Genomic DNA, 15525 nt, shown 5'->3' on the forward strand with positions numbered 1-15525 from the left:
ATGTATCAGCAGCATAGCAGACCAATCAGTACCCTAGAGGTTCTTCCTTCCCCTCATAGTATAGGGTCAGTGCATCCAAAGCTCAGTAACATTGTCAGGAAGCCTTCATATGTCTTTGAGAACACCACTGAGGGCTCTGACATACCATACAGCCCATATGATCTGAGTAAATAATTTGGGGGATCATGTCAATGTAAGGACAATCATTAAAGCAAAGACTGACCGATTGAGGAAAAAATGCTGAAATAACTTTTTTGTGAACCTCTGAATTAATTTTTATTTTTTTTTTTTTCTACTGTTTTTTTTTTTTTTTCAGAGGACAATCCCACCTACACCCAGAAATGTAGGGTGCTCCACATTATCCCCTAAATTATATAACTATGCAGTCACACAGCAGTGGAGAAAAGAGAAAACTCCATAGTTGTAAAAAGTTGTTCAACAATATTGCCTCCCTCTACAAGCACTTGATTTAGGAGCTATTAGTAACTTGGCACACTCCCATAATGGGTCCTGACATTGGGGGTTGAAAGGGTGAAATTTAAGCACCTCATTTACCCTTATTTTTAGTGAAACAACAAAAAAAATAACAGTCTGTTTCTGTTTGCAGTACAGCACTTCTATACATAACAATGGCAGAGTGAATTGTGGCTACCCTGGCTGCAAACTGTTAAGGGCAGCAATCAGACAGTGCCAATGCTACAGCAGGCCACTACAAGCATTAATTTTTGAACATACCTCTCAACATCTTATAGCAAGAAATCTGGACAAAGCCAAAAATAATGGGGGACAAAAGCCTAAGAATAGGGACAATTTTTAAATATTGCTCTTACAAATTAGAAAGTTGATAAACAGGTTTTGCATTAGCATAAATTTTCTGAAGGATATGACATCTGAAATTGAAATGTCTGTCATTTTCTGACTTCAGTCTTCAATGATTTGCCACCAAAGTTTTCCTAAAAAACACAATTTTGTGAAAAATGGACCAAAAATATGAGGCACAAATTTGGACATTCTGCAGAAATCTGTACAGTTGAGAGGTATGTTTCTGAAGCCGCTTGGATACTGTATTGTTAGAAATGAGTGCTGGTACTGTATTTGTAGTCATGACTGAAGTGCTCAGATTTTTTAAATACCATACAAGCCACTTTTCTTCTTCCAACGCCCTTACTAATATATATATTTTTATACCACAGTACGGACATTTATTATTATTTTCCTAGCATTGTCCTTCTCAAGGCTTTAGCCTATCTTTCTCTCTTTGTTGACATGAAAGCTCTAAAAGGCTCAGCACCGACTTTTAGTCATTTCAGCTCAATCAGTCAGATGGTTTGGGCATGTGGAAGGTGGCCTGAAGCTTTGGAAACTAGTTGTCCATTGCGTTCTTGGCAGGACATAACCCATATATGTTAAGCTACTGCACTGCTGATCACTTGAACATCTACATTTACAGTAAATTTACTTATACATGTGTCCTTTATATATCCTGCATCTGTGTTCATACAGTAGATGGAGGAGGAACTATTTTATAACAAAATATAAAGAAAATAACATACTACTACTAATACTAAGAAAAAAAATGCAAAACAACCTTAACAACCTATTTTCTAATCTCAACAATGACCTCCAGGTCATTACTGCTTATTTCGTTCAGTTTATATTATCTCTGCATGCAGTTTTGTTAAAGATGCTTGAAACTCACTAGGTTTGTTTATAAAATAAAATTGCAAAAACTGGACTATTATTATTATAATATATTCTGATCTTGGGTATTCTGTTGGCGAATCTAATGTAAATTCTAAAGTAAATGTATGTCAATGCAGTTTTTAATTTTCATTAAATGACTACTATATTTTATGACAGTCATTTTTAAACACTCTTGTTAGTTTTATTAAAGAGAAGCTTCAGAATTGTACCTGTGAGCCTTTGAGACTTCAGTGGTGGCAATGGGACTATGGATGCTTTGAAGCGAAGTGGAATGCTTACAGCTTTTGGAGACTGTGTGGAAACGTTCATTTGTGCAACATGTTCAAACTCAGCACCTTGTAAAAATTCCTTTGAGGAAATAAGAAAATATATCCTGTAAGTGCGATATGCCATACAACAGAACTATGAACATAAATATAAATTTATTAAACATGACTTGAATCACACTCAGACATAAAAAGATATCAGACAAGGGCAGTGCGCTATACTGTAGAACTAGACATAGATGTAAATTGATTACAATCTATTAGACTCACATTGACAATATTTCTGAAAATAGATATCGGCTATTGCTTCAGACATACCGTCCAATAATGCATTTTCTTTTTGGAATTACATAGAACTGTTATTATCAGCAATTCGTAACTTGAAATCTTGAAAGAGTGAAATGTCTAGAATGTCTTCGACAGAACAGTAGCACAAAATAAATAATTAAATAAACAAAAAAGTTCATGTGGAAAATAAAAATGCAGCACAATAAGTCGATGAGTCTCATGGTGAAAAGACCAAATCATAGATGTTTAATAGGCCTTTCCAAAACACGTTTTTCTGCTAGAGGTAAAGCTCCAAACTTAACAAGTGTGTGCACAGGTGTGTGAGCATGTGTGTGTGTGTGTGTGTGTGTGTGTGTGTGTGTGTGTGTGTGTGTGTGTGTGTGTCTGTGTGTGTGTGTCTGTGTGTGTCTGTGTGTGTGTGAGGAGGGTGGGGGACTGTATCTTATTACCTCCCTTGTTATTTGCTTTCAGTTCAAAAGTCACTGCATTAGAACAAGGACATTGCTTTACCCTTCTTTCACTCTTTTGTGATTCAGAATTTTGAAAACATTCTGGAGAGTGGAAGTCATTGGACCATTCACTGGACATTGCAACATGAAAGAAAATCAGTAATACACACCCTGGAGGGTATTACTGAAATTAGAAAATAAGTTATATGTTAAGTTGTTTTGCATTTGTAGAGACAACTTACACTAACTTTAAATGAAGGAATATCTCCCCATTCTATACAACTGCAGTACTCACATTGGTTTCTGCTTAGCTGCTGTGGGGACAAAGAATCCAGTTTCGAATTCCATCTTATCTTCCACTTTATTATAAAATCAAGGCAGTTGTTTATCTTGACTTATTGTAAAAGTAAGCAGTTTCATGATATGTAAAATGAACTGCTTCTGATTAGAATGCACTGTTTATTTTAATACAGCTTCTTCAGCTCTCTGAACATACTACAAAAACATACATAGACACAAGTGTGCATGCATACATACATACATACATGTTGTCAGAAGAAAAATGTGGACTTTCCATTCTTTCAGCTAGCACCTCACAGTAGTGCCCCTCCTTCTGTGGTTCCTTTCATTCTGTCTGTCCCAAGTCTACTTAAAAGGTGCCATGGTTTTGTTCAGTACCATGCCTTGCAAAGTCAAGTCCTTCTATATATAATCTTCTATATAGATAAGTATTTCTGGATCAGGACTAAGTGTTGCCCAAATTTCAATAGTTGTTTATACCACCTTTTCTCTCCCCATCCCTCTTCCTCAACTCAATCCCTTTACAATCACCAGTTATAGTCTTTTCCTGCTAAATTACAGCCTCAGCTCTGAATCTCCAGAAGAATCAGCTGATAACCATTCAGTTGCTCCTCGTTACTCACCCCTGTACAGTCCTTCTCCTTATGGTCTCTCTTGTAATCTTTCTGAAGCTTTGATGCCTTGTTCCCACGATGATCTCAAAACTGGCACTGCCCTGTAACTTCTGTCTCACGGGTGCCCTATAGGGTAATGATTCCACTTCCTTGCCATAAAGTATGCTAGCTTCATTATGCAACCAAGCATCTTGTTAGCTTTAGCTGCTGTTCTCTGACTCATCTCACTACTACAGAAGTTATTCATTCTTGGTCTTATTCTCCAATATCTACCACCTGCAGTTTGTACCACTCTCCCCACCTCAATGCCATCATTTAACTTAGGCCATTGTTTAACTCGGACATCAGCCTCCTAATTCTCATTTCAGGCTGATTCCTCTGGCCTCTACTATCCCCTCACATTAGTACCCTCAGCAAGAACATTGATCCCGTTCCCCTTTTTTACCATTATATCTGACACATAATTGCAGTTCCAAAGTTCAGTCCTCTAAGCATACCACAGGTGGTCCTGCTCTCCATAGAGAGGTCCACTTTACCATCATTACTCATCGTTCTGTGCACTGAAAAGAGTATCTAGTTACTGAACGTCCTTCTTTTTCTCCACCTTGCTACATTTACACAATAGCAACTTTTAAAATCATAAGGAAAAAGCCTTGCTGAAATCCACTTAAATAAAATCCACTACCCTCCATTTCTTTTGTAGTACAGTCATAGACCTGGTGAAGACGATTTGTCAGGATGCCCTGGCTATGAACTCATGTCTGGAGTACAGTCATAGACCTGGTGAGGACAATTTGTCAGAATGTCCTGGCTAGGAATTCATGTCTGTAGTACAGTCATAGATGTGGTGAGGACGATTTGTCAGGATGTCCTGGTTAGGAACTCATGTCTGGAGTACAGTCATAGAATCGGTGAGGAAGATTTCTCAGAATGTCATGGCAATGAACTCATGACTGTAGTACAGTCATAAACCTGGTGAGGATGATTTGTCAGGAAGTTCTGGCTATGAACTCATGTCTGTACTACAGTCATAGACCTGGTCAGGATAATTTGTCAGGATGTCCTGGCTATAAACTCATATCTGTAGTAAAGACATAGACATGGTTAGGATAATTTGTCAGGATGTCCTGGCTAAGAACTCATGTCTGTATTGCAGTCATTGACCTGGTGAGGACTATTTGTCAGGATTTCCTGATTATAAACTCATGTCGGTTGTACAGTCATAGACCTAGTGAGGAAGATTTATCAGGATATAATGGCTACGAACTCATGTCTGGAGTAAAGTCATAGACCTGGTGAAGTTGATTTGTCAGAATGTCCTGGATATGAAATCATGTTGGTACTACAGTCAAAGACCTGGTGATGATGATTTGACAGGCTATACTGGCTATGAACTCATGTCTGGAGTACAGTCATAGACCAGGTGAGGATGATTTGTTAGGATGTCCAGGCTATGAACTCATGTCTGTAATGGTCATAGACCAGATGAGGATGATTTGTTAGGATGTCCTGGCTATGAAATCATGTCTGTAGTACAGTCATAGACTGGGTGAGGATGATTTGTCAGGATTTCCTGGCAATGAACTCATGTATGGAGTACAGTCATAGACCTGGTGAGGATGATTTGTCAGGATGTCCTGGCTATGAACTCATATCTGTAGCACAGTCATAGACCTGGTGAGGATTATTTGTCAGGATGTCCTGGCTATGAACTCATGTCTGTGGTACAGTCATAGACCTAGTGAGGATGATTTATCAGGATATAATGGCTATGAACTCATGTCTGTACTACAGTCATAGACCTGGTGATGATGATTTGCCAGGATATACTGGCTGTAAACTCATGTCTGGAGTATAGTCATAGACCTGGTGAGGATGATTTGTCAGAATGTCCTGGCTAGGAATTCATGTCTGTAGTACAGTCATAGACGTGGTGAGGACGATTTGTCAGGATGTCCTGGCTAGGAATTCATGTCTGTAGTACAGTCATAGACGTGGTGAGGACGATTTGTCAGGATGTCCTGGTTAGGAACTCATGTCTGGAGTACAGTCATAGAATCGGTGAGGAAGATTTCTCAGAATGTCATGGCACCTGGTCAGGATAATTTGTCAGGATGTCCTGGCTATAAACTCATATCTGTAGTAAAGACATAGACATGGTTAGGATAATTTGTCAGGATGTCCTGGCTAAGAACTCATGTCTGTATTGCAGTCATTGACCTGGTGAGGACTATTTGTCAGGATTTCCTGATTATAAACTCATGTCTGTTGTACAGTCATAGACCTAGTGAGGAAGATTTATCAGGATATAATGGCTACGAACTCATGTCTGGAGTAAAGTCATAGACCTGGTGAGGTTGATTTGTCAGGATGTCCTGGATATGAAATCATGTTGGTACTACAGTCAAAGACCTGGTGATGATGATTTGCCAGGCTATACTGGCTATGAACTCATGTCTGGAGTACAGTCATAGACCAGGTGAGGATGATTTGTTAGGATGTCCAGGCTATGAACTCATGTCTGTAATGGTCATAGACCAGATGAGGATGATTTGTTAGGATGTCCTGGCTATGAAATCATGTCTGTAGTACAGTCATAGACTGGGTGAGGATGATTTGTCAGGATTTCCTGGCAATGAACTCATGTATGGAGTACAGTCATAGACCTGGTGAGGATGATTTGTCAGGATGTCCTGGCTATGAACTCATATCTGTAGCACAGTCATAGGCCTGGTGAGGATTATTTGTCAGGATGTCCTGGCTATGAACTCATGTCTGTGGTACAGTCATAGACCTAGTGAGGATGATTTATCAGGATATAATGGCTATGAACTCATGTCTGTACTACAGTCATAGACCTGGTGATGATGATTTGCCAGGATATACTGGCTGTAAACTCATGTCTGGAGTATAGTCATAGACCTGGTGAGGATGATTTGTCAGGATGTCCTGGCTATGAACTCATGTCTGGAGTACAGTCATAGACCTATTGAGGACGATTTGTCAAGATGTCCTGGCTATGAACTCATGTCTGTAAAGGTCATAGACCAGATAAGGATGATTTGTCCGGATGTAATGGCATTGAACTCATGTCTGCAGTATAGTCATAGACCTAGTGAGAATGATTTGTCAGGATGTCCTGGCTATGATCTCATGTCTGTACTACAGTCACAGACGTGGTGAGGATTATTTGTCAAGATGTCCTGGCTTTGAACCCATATCTGTAGTGCAGTCATACACCTGGTGAGGATGATTTGTCAGGATTCCCTGGCTATGAACTCAAGTCTGCAGTACAGTCACAGACCTGGTGAGGATGATTTGTCAGGTTGTCCTCGCTATGAACTCATGCCTGGAGTACAGTCATAGACCTAGTGAGGATGATTTGCCAGGATGTCCTGGCTATGAACTCATGTCTGGGGTACAGTCATGACCTTCTGAGGACGACTTGTCTGGATATCCTGGCAATGAACTCATGTCTGTAGTGCAGTCATAGACCTGGTAAGGAAATTTTTTTCAGGATATCCTGGCTATGAACTCATGTCTGTAGTACAGTCGTAGACCGGGTGAGGATGATTTGTCAGGATGGCCTGGCTAAGAACTCATGTCTGTACTATAGTCATAGACCAAGTGAGGATAATTTATCAGGATGTCCTGGCTATGAACTCATGTGTGGAGTACAGTCATAGCCCTGGTGAAGACGATATGTCAGGATGTCCTAGCTATGAACTCATGTCTAGAGTACCGTCTTAGGCCTGTGGTGAGGATGATTTGTCAAGATGTCCAGGCTATGAGCTCATGTCTGTAGTACAGACATAGACCTGGTGAGGATGATTTATCAGGATGTCCTGGCTATAAACTCATGCCTGGAGTACAGTCATAGACCTGGTGAGGATGATTTGTCAGGATGTCCTGGCTATGAACTCAAGTCTGCAGTACAGTTATAGACCTGGTGTGGATAACTTGTCAGGATGTCGTGGCTATTAACTCATGTCTGGAGTACAGTCATAGACCTAGTAAGGATGATTTGTCAGGATGTTCTAGCTATGAACACCTGTCTGGGGTACAGTCATGACCTTCTGAGGACGACTTGTCAGGATGTCCTAGCTATGAAATCATGTCTGTAGTACACTCATAGACTTGGTGAGGATGATTTGTCAGGATCTTTTGGCTATGAACTCATGTCTGGATTAGAGTCATTGACCTGGTGAGGAGGATTTGACAGGATGTCCTGGTTATGAACTCATGTCTGGAGTGCAGCCATAGCCCTTATGAGGATGATTTGTCAGGATGTCCTGGCTATGAACTCATGTCTGTACTGCGGTCATAGATCTGGTGAGGATAATTTGTCAGGATATCCTGGCTATGAACACATGTCTGTAGTACAGTCATAAACCTGGTGAGGATGATTTGTCAGGATGTCCTGACTATGAACTCATGTCTAGAGTACAGTCATAGACCTGCTGAGGCTGATTTGGCAGGATGTCCGGGCTATGAACTCATGGCTGTACTGTAGTCATAGACCTGGTGAGGATGATTTGTCAGGATATCCTGGTTATGAACTTATGTCTGTAGTACAGTCATAGACCTGGTGAGGATGATTTGTCAGGATCTTTTGGCTATCAACTCATGTCTGGATTAGAGTCATTGACCTGGTGAGGAGGATTTGACAGGATGTCCTGGCTATGAACTCATGTCTGGAGTGCAGTCATAGCCCTTATGAGGATGATTTGTCAGGATGTCCTGGCTATGGACTCATGTCTGTATTGCAGTCATAGACCTGGTGAGGATGATTTGTCAGGATATCCTGGCTATGAACACATGTCTGTAGTACAGTCATAAACCTGGTGAGGATGATTTATCAGGATGTCCTGACTATGAACTCATGTCTAGAGTACAGTCATAGACCTGCTGAGGCTAATTTGGCAGGATGTCTGGGCTATGAACTCATGGCTGTACTGTAGTCATAGACCTGGTGAGGACAATTTGTCAGGATATCCTGGTTATGAACTTATGTCTGTAGTACAGTCATAGACCTGGTGAGGATGATTTGTCAGGATGTCCTGGCTATCAACTCATGTCTGTAGTTCAGTCATAGACCGGGGGAGGATGATTTGTCAGGATTTCCTGGCAATGAACTCATGTCTGGAGAACAGTCAAAGACCTAGTGAGGATGATTTATCAGGATATAATGGCTATAAACACATGTTGGAAGTACAGTCATAGACCTGGTGAGCATGATTTGTCAGGATGTCCTGGATATGAAATCATGTCGGTACTACAGTCAAAGACCTGGTGATGATGATTTGCCAGGCTATACTGGCTATGAACTCAAGTCTGGAGTACAGTCATAGACCTGGTGAGGATGATTTGTCAGGATGTCCTGGCTATGAACTCATGTCTGGAGTACAGTCATAGACCTGGTGAGGATGATTTGTCAGGATGTCCTGGCTATGAAATCATGTCTGTAGTACAGTCATAGACCGGGTGAGGATTAATTGTTGGGATTTCCTGGCAATGAACTCATGTCTGGAGTACAGTCATAGACCTGGTGAGGATGATTTGTCAGGATGTCCTGGCTATGAACTCATATCTGTAGCACAGTCATAGACCTGGTGAGGATTATTTGTCAGGATGTCCTGGCTATGAACTCATGTCTGCAGTATAGTCATAGACTGAGTGAGGATGATTTATCAGGATATAATGGCTATGAACTCATGTCTGGAGTACAGTCATAGACCTGGTGAAAATGATTTGTCAGGATGTACTGGATATGAACTCATGTCTGTACTACATATACCTGGTGATGATGATTTGACAGGATATACTGGCTATAAACTCATGTCTGTAGTACAGTCATAGACCTGGTGAGGATGATTTGTCAGGATGTCCTGGCTATGAAGTCATGTCTGGAGTACAGTCATAGACCTGTTGATTATGATTTGTCAAGATGTCCTGGCTATGAACTCATGTCTGTAAAGGTCATAGACCAGATAAGAATGATTTGTCAGGATGTAATGGCATTGAACTCATGTCTGTAGTACAGTCATAGACCTGGTGAGGATAATTTGTTAGGATGTCCTGGCTATGAACCCATGTCTGGAGTACAGTCATAGACCTGGTGAGGATGATTTGCCAGGATGTCTTGGCTATGAACTCATGTCTGTACTATAGTCATAGACCTGGTGAGGACGATTTGTAAGGATGCGCTGCCTATGAACTCATGTCTGGAGTACAGTCATAGACCTGGTGAGGATTTTTTGTCAGGATGTCCTGGCTATGAACTCAAGTCTGCAGTACAGTTACAGACCTGGTGTGGATGATTTGTCAGGATGTCCTGGCTATGAACTCATGTCTGGAGTACAGTCATAGACCTAGTGAGGATGATTTGCCAGGATGTCCTGGCTATTAACGCATGTTTGGGGTACACTCATGACTTTCTGACGACGACTTGTCAGGATGTCCTAGCTATGAAATCACGTCTGTAGTACACTCATAGACCTGGTGAGGATGATTTGTCATGATCTTTTGGCTATGAACTCATGTCTGGATTAGAGTCATTGACCTGGTGAGGAGGATTTGACAGAATGTCCTGGCTATGAACTCATGTCTGTACTGCAGTCATAGACCTGGTGAGGATGATTTGTCAGGATGTCCTGGCTATGAATTTATGTCTGGAGTACAGTCATAGACTAGGTGAGGATGATTTGTCAGGATGTCATGGCTATGAACACATGTCTGCACTGCAGTCATAGACCTGGTGAGGACGATTTGTTAGGATCTCCTGGCTATGAACTCCTGTCTGTAGTACAGTCATAGACCTGGTGAGGATGATTTATCAAGATGTCCGGGCTATCAACTCATGTCTGGAGTACAGTCATAAACCTGGTGAAGATGATTTGTCAGGCTGTCCTGGCTATGAACTCATGTTTGTAGTTCAGTCATAGACCAGTGGAGGACGATGTGTCAGGATGTCCTGGCTATGAACTCATGTCTAGAGTACAGTCATAGACCTGGTGAGGACGATTTGTCAGGATATCCTTGCTATGAACTCATGTCTGGAGTACAGTCACAGACCTGGTGAGGATGATTTTTCAGGATGTCCTGGCTATGAACTCATGTCTGTAGTAATGTCACAGACCTAGTGAGGATGATTTGTCATGATGTCCCGGCTATGGACTCATGTCTGGAGTACAGTCAAAGACCTGGTGAGGATTTTTTGTCAGGATGTCCTGGCTATGAACTCAAGTCTGCAGTACAGTCATAGACCTGGTGAGGATGATTTGTCAGGATGTCCTGGCTATGAACTCATGTCTGGGGTACAGTCATGACCTTTTGAGGATGATTTGTCAGGATGTCCTGGCTATGAACTCATGTCTGGAGTGCAACCATAGCCCTTATAAGGATGATTTGTCAGGATGTCCTGGCTATGAACTCATGTCTGTAGTAATGTCACAGACCTGGTGAGGATGATTTGTCATGATGTCCTGGCTATGGACTCATGTCTGGAGTACAGTCATAGACCTAGTGAGGATGATTTGCCAGGATGTCCTGGCTATTAACGCATGTCTGGGGTACACTCATGACCTTCTGAGGACGACTTGTCAGTATGTCCTAGCTATGAAATCATGTCTGTAGTACACTCATAGACCTGGTGAGGACGATTTGTCATGATCTTTTGGCTATGAACTCATGTCTGGATTAGAGTCATTGACCTGGTGAGGAGGATTTGACAGAATGTCCTGGCTATGAACTCATGTCTGGAGTGCAGCCATAGCCCTTATGAGGATGATTTGTCAGGATGTCCTGGCAATGAACTCATGTCTGTACTGCAGTCATAGACCTGGTGAGGATGATTTGTCAGGATGTCCTGGCTATGAATTTATGTCTGGAGTACAGTCATAGACTAGGTGAGGATGATTTGTCAGGATGTCATGGCTATGAACACATGTCTGCACTGCAGTCATAGACCTGGTGAGGATGATTTGTTAGGATCTCCTGGCTATGAACTACTGTCTGTAGTACAGTCATAGACCTGGTGAGGATGATTTGTCAAGATGTCCGGGCTATCAACTCATGTCTGGAGTACAGTCATAAACCTGGTGAGGATGATCCGTCAGGATGTCCTGGCTATGAACTCATGTTTGTAGTTCAGTCATAGACCAGGGGAGGACGATTTGTCAGGATGTCCTGGCTATGAACTCATGTCTAGAGTACAGTCATAGACCTGGTGAGGACGATTTGTCAGGATATCCTTGCTATGAACTCATGTCTGGAGTACAGTCACAGACCTGGTGAGGATGATTTTTCAGGATGTCCTGGCTATGAACTCATGTCTGTAGTAATGTCACAGACCTGGTGAGGATGATTTGTCATGATGTCCTGGCTATGGACTCATGTCTGGAGTACAGTCAAAGACCTGGTGAGGATTTTTTCTCAGGATGTCCTGGCTATGAACTCAAGTCTGCAGTACAGTCATAGACCTGGTGAGGATGATTTGTCAGGATGGCCAGGCTATGAACTCATGTCTGGGGTACAGTCATGACCTTTTGAGGATGACTCGTCAGGATGTCCTGGCTATGAACTCATGTCTGGTGTGCAGCCATAGCCCTTATAAGGATGATTTGTCAGGATGTCCTGGCTATGAACTCATGTCTGTAGTAATGTCACAGACCTGGTGAGGATGATTTGTCATGATGTCCTAGCTAAGGACTCATGTCTGGAGTACAGTCATAGACCTGGTGAGGATTTTTTGTCAGGATGTCCTGGCTATGAACTCAAATCTGCAGTACAGTCATAGACCTGGTGAGTTTGATTTGTCAGGATGTCCTGGCTATGAACTCATGTCTGTACTGCAGTCATAGACCTGGTGAGGACGATTTGTCAGGATTTCCTGGCTATGAACTCATGTCTGTAGTACAGTCATAGACCTGGTAAGGATGTTTTGAAAGGATGCCCTGGCTATGAACTCAAGTCTGCAGTACAGTCATAGACCTGGTGAGGATGATTTGTCAGGATGTCCTGGCTATGAACTCATGTCTGGAATACAGTCATAGACCTGGCAAGGACAACTTTTCAGAATGTCCTGGCTATGAACTCATGTCTGTAGTACAGTCATAGACATGGCAAGGACAATTTTTCAGAATGTACTGGCTATGAACTCACGTCTGTAGTACAATCGTAGACCTGGTGAGGATGATTTGTCAGGATGTCCTGGCTAAGAACACATGTCTGTACAATAGTCATAGACCTAGTGAGGATAATTTGTCTGGATGTCCTGGCTATGAATTCATGCCTTGAGTACCGTCATAGACCTGGTGAGGATGAATTGTCAAGATGTCCTGGCTATGAACTCATGTCTGGAATACAGTCATAGACCTGGTGTGGGCGATTTGTCAGAATGTCCTGGCTATTAACTCATGTCTGTACTGCAGTCAAGTCCCTGGTTAATATGATTTGTCAGGATGTCCTGGCTAAGAACTCATGTCTGCAGTACAGTCATAGACCTGGTGAGGATGATTTGTCAGGATGTCCTGGCTATGAACTAATGTCTGGAGTACAGTCATTGACCTGGTGAAGATGATTTTTCAGGATGTCCTGGGTTTGAACTCATGCCTATACTACAGTCGTTGACCTGGTGAGGAAGATTTTGCAGGATGTCCTGGCTATGAACTCATGTGTGGAGTACAGTCATAGACCTGGTGAGGATGATTTGTCAGGATGTCCTGGCTATGAACTCATGTCTGGAGAACAGTCATAGATCTAGTGAGAATAATTTGTCAGGATGTCCTGGGTATGATCTCATGTGAGGACAATTTGTCAGGCTGTCCTGGCTATGAACTCATGTCTGGAATACAGTCATAGACCTGGTGAGGATGATTTGTCAGGATGTCCTGGCTATGAACTCATGTCTGTAGTACAGTCATAGACCTGGTGAGGATGATTTGTCAGGATGTCCTGGCTATGAACACATGTCTGGGGTACAGTCATAGACATGAAGAGGATGGTTTGTCCAGATGTCCTGGCCTTAACCTCATGTCTGGAGTATAGTCATAGAAATGGTGAGGACAATTTTTCAGGAGGTCCAGGCTATGAACTAATGTCTGGAGTACAGTCATAGACCTGGTGAGGATGATTTGTCAGGATGTCCTGGCTATGAACTCATGTCTGGCGTACAGTCATAAACCTGGTGAGGATGATTTTTCAGGTTTTCCTGGCTATGAACTCATGTCTGTAGTTCAGTCATAGACCTGGGAAGGACAATTTGTCAGGATGTCCTAGCTATGAACTCATGTCTGGAGTACAGTCAAAGACCTAGTGAGGATGATTTATCAGGATATAATGGCTATGAACCCATGTCTGAAGTACAGTCATAAACCTGGTGACCATGATTTGTCAGGATGTCCTGGATATGAAATCATATCGGTACTACAGTCAAAGACCTGGTGATGATGATTTGCCATGCTATACTGGCTATGAACGCATGTATGAAGTACAGTCATAGACCTGGTGAGGATGATTTGTAAGGATGTCCTGGCTATGAACTCATGTCTGGAGTACAGTCATAGACCTGGTTAGGATGTCCATGCTATGAAATCATGTCTGTAATGGTCATAGACCAGATGAGAATAATTTGTCAGGATGTCCTGGCTATGAAATCATGTCTGTAGTACATAGACCGGGTGAAGATGATTTGTTGGGATTTCCTGGCAATGAACTCATGTCTGGAGTACAGTCATAGACCTGGTGAGGATGATTTGTCAGGATGTCCTGGCTATGAACCCATGTCTGTAGTACAGTCATAGACCTTGTGTGGATGATTTATCAGGATATAATGGCTATGAACTCATGTCTGGAGTACAGTCATAGACCTGGTGAGGATGATTTGTCAGGATGTACTGGATATGAACTCATGTCTGTACTACAGTCATAGCCCTGGTGATGATGATTTGTCAGGATATACTGGCTATAAACTCATGTCTGGAGTATAGTCATAAACCTGTTGAGGATGATTTGTCAGGATGTCCTGGCTATGAACTCATGTCTGTGAAGGTCATAGACCAGATAAGGATGATTTGTCAGGATGCAATGGCATTAAACACATGTCTGTAGTACAGTCATAGACCTGGTGAGGATGATTTGTCAGGATGTCCTTGCTATGAACTCATGTCTGGAGTACAGTCATAGACCTGGTGAGGATGATTTGTCAGGATGTCCTGGCTATGAACTCATGTCTGTACTATAGTCATAGACCTGGTGAGGACGATTTGTAAGGATGCCCTGGCTATGAACTCATGTCTGCAATACAGTAATAGACCTAGTGAGGATGATTTGCCAGGATGTCCTGGCTATTAACGCATGTCTGGGGTACACTCATGACCTTTTGAGGATGACTTTTCAGGATGTCCTAGCTATGAAATCATGTCTGTCGTACACTCATAGACCTGGTGAGGATGATTTGTCATGATCTTTTGGCTATGAACTCATGTCTGGATTAGAGTCATTGACCTGGTGAGGAGGATTTGACAGGATGTCCTGGCTATGAACTCATGTCTGTACTTCAGTCATAGACCTGGTGAGGATGATTTGTCAGGATGTCCTGGCTATGAATTCATGTCTGGAGTACCATCATAGACTTGGTGAGGATGATTTGTCAGGATGTCATGGCTATCAACTCATGTCTGTACTGCAGTCATAGACCTGGTGGGGACGATTTGTTAGGATGTCCTGGCAATGGACTCATGTCTGTAGTACAGTCATAGACCTGTGAAAATGTGTAGAGACAGGCAACCTAATGTCCAGATAGTCAATACTAACCACAGGAAACAAAATCCAAGTTTCTTCTTTAACGTAAAAGTATTTTATTTTTCAAAAGACAGCGTTTCGTGACCCCTGTCACAGCTTCCT

General features: G+C 42.1%; 1 protein-coding gene across 1 annotated transcript in view; it reads right to left on the reverse strand.

Annotated features, from left to right (window-relative positions):
• The window catches only part of LOC122791490 (glutamic acid-rich protein-like), a 2133503-nt gene that overhangs the window by 1182997 nt on the left and 934981 nt on the right, over nt 1–15525 (reverse strand). The window contains exon 6 of the mRNA XM_044059233.1: nt 1914–2052. Coding sequence (XP_043915168.1) covers nt 1914–2052 — 139 coding nt within the window. The remainder of the gene's footprint in view (nt 1–1913; nt 2053–15525) is intronic.

Source organism: Protopterus annectens, chromosome 17.part0, assembly GCF_019279795.1.
Source record: "Protopterus annectens isolate FY-2018-M chromosome 17.part0, PAN1.0, whole genome shotgun sequence".
NCBI lineage: Eukaryota > Metazoa > Chordata > Ceratodontiformes > Protopteridae > Protopterus > Protopterus annectens.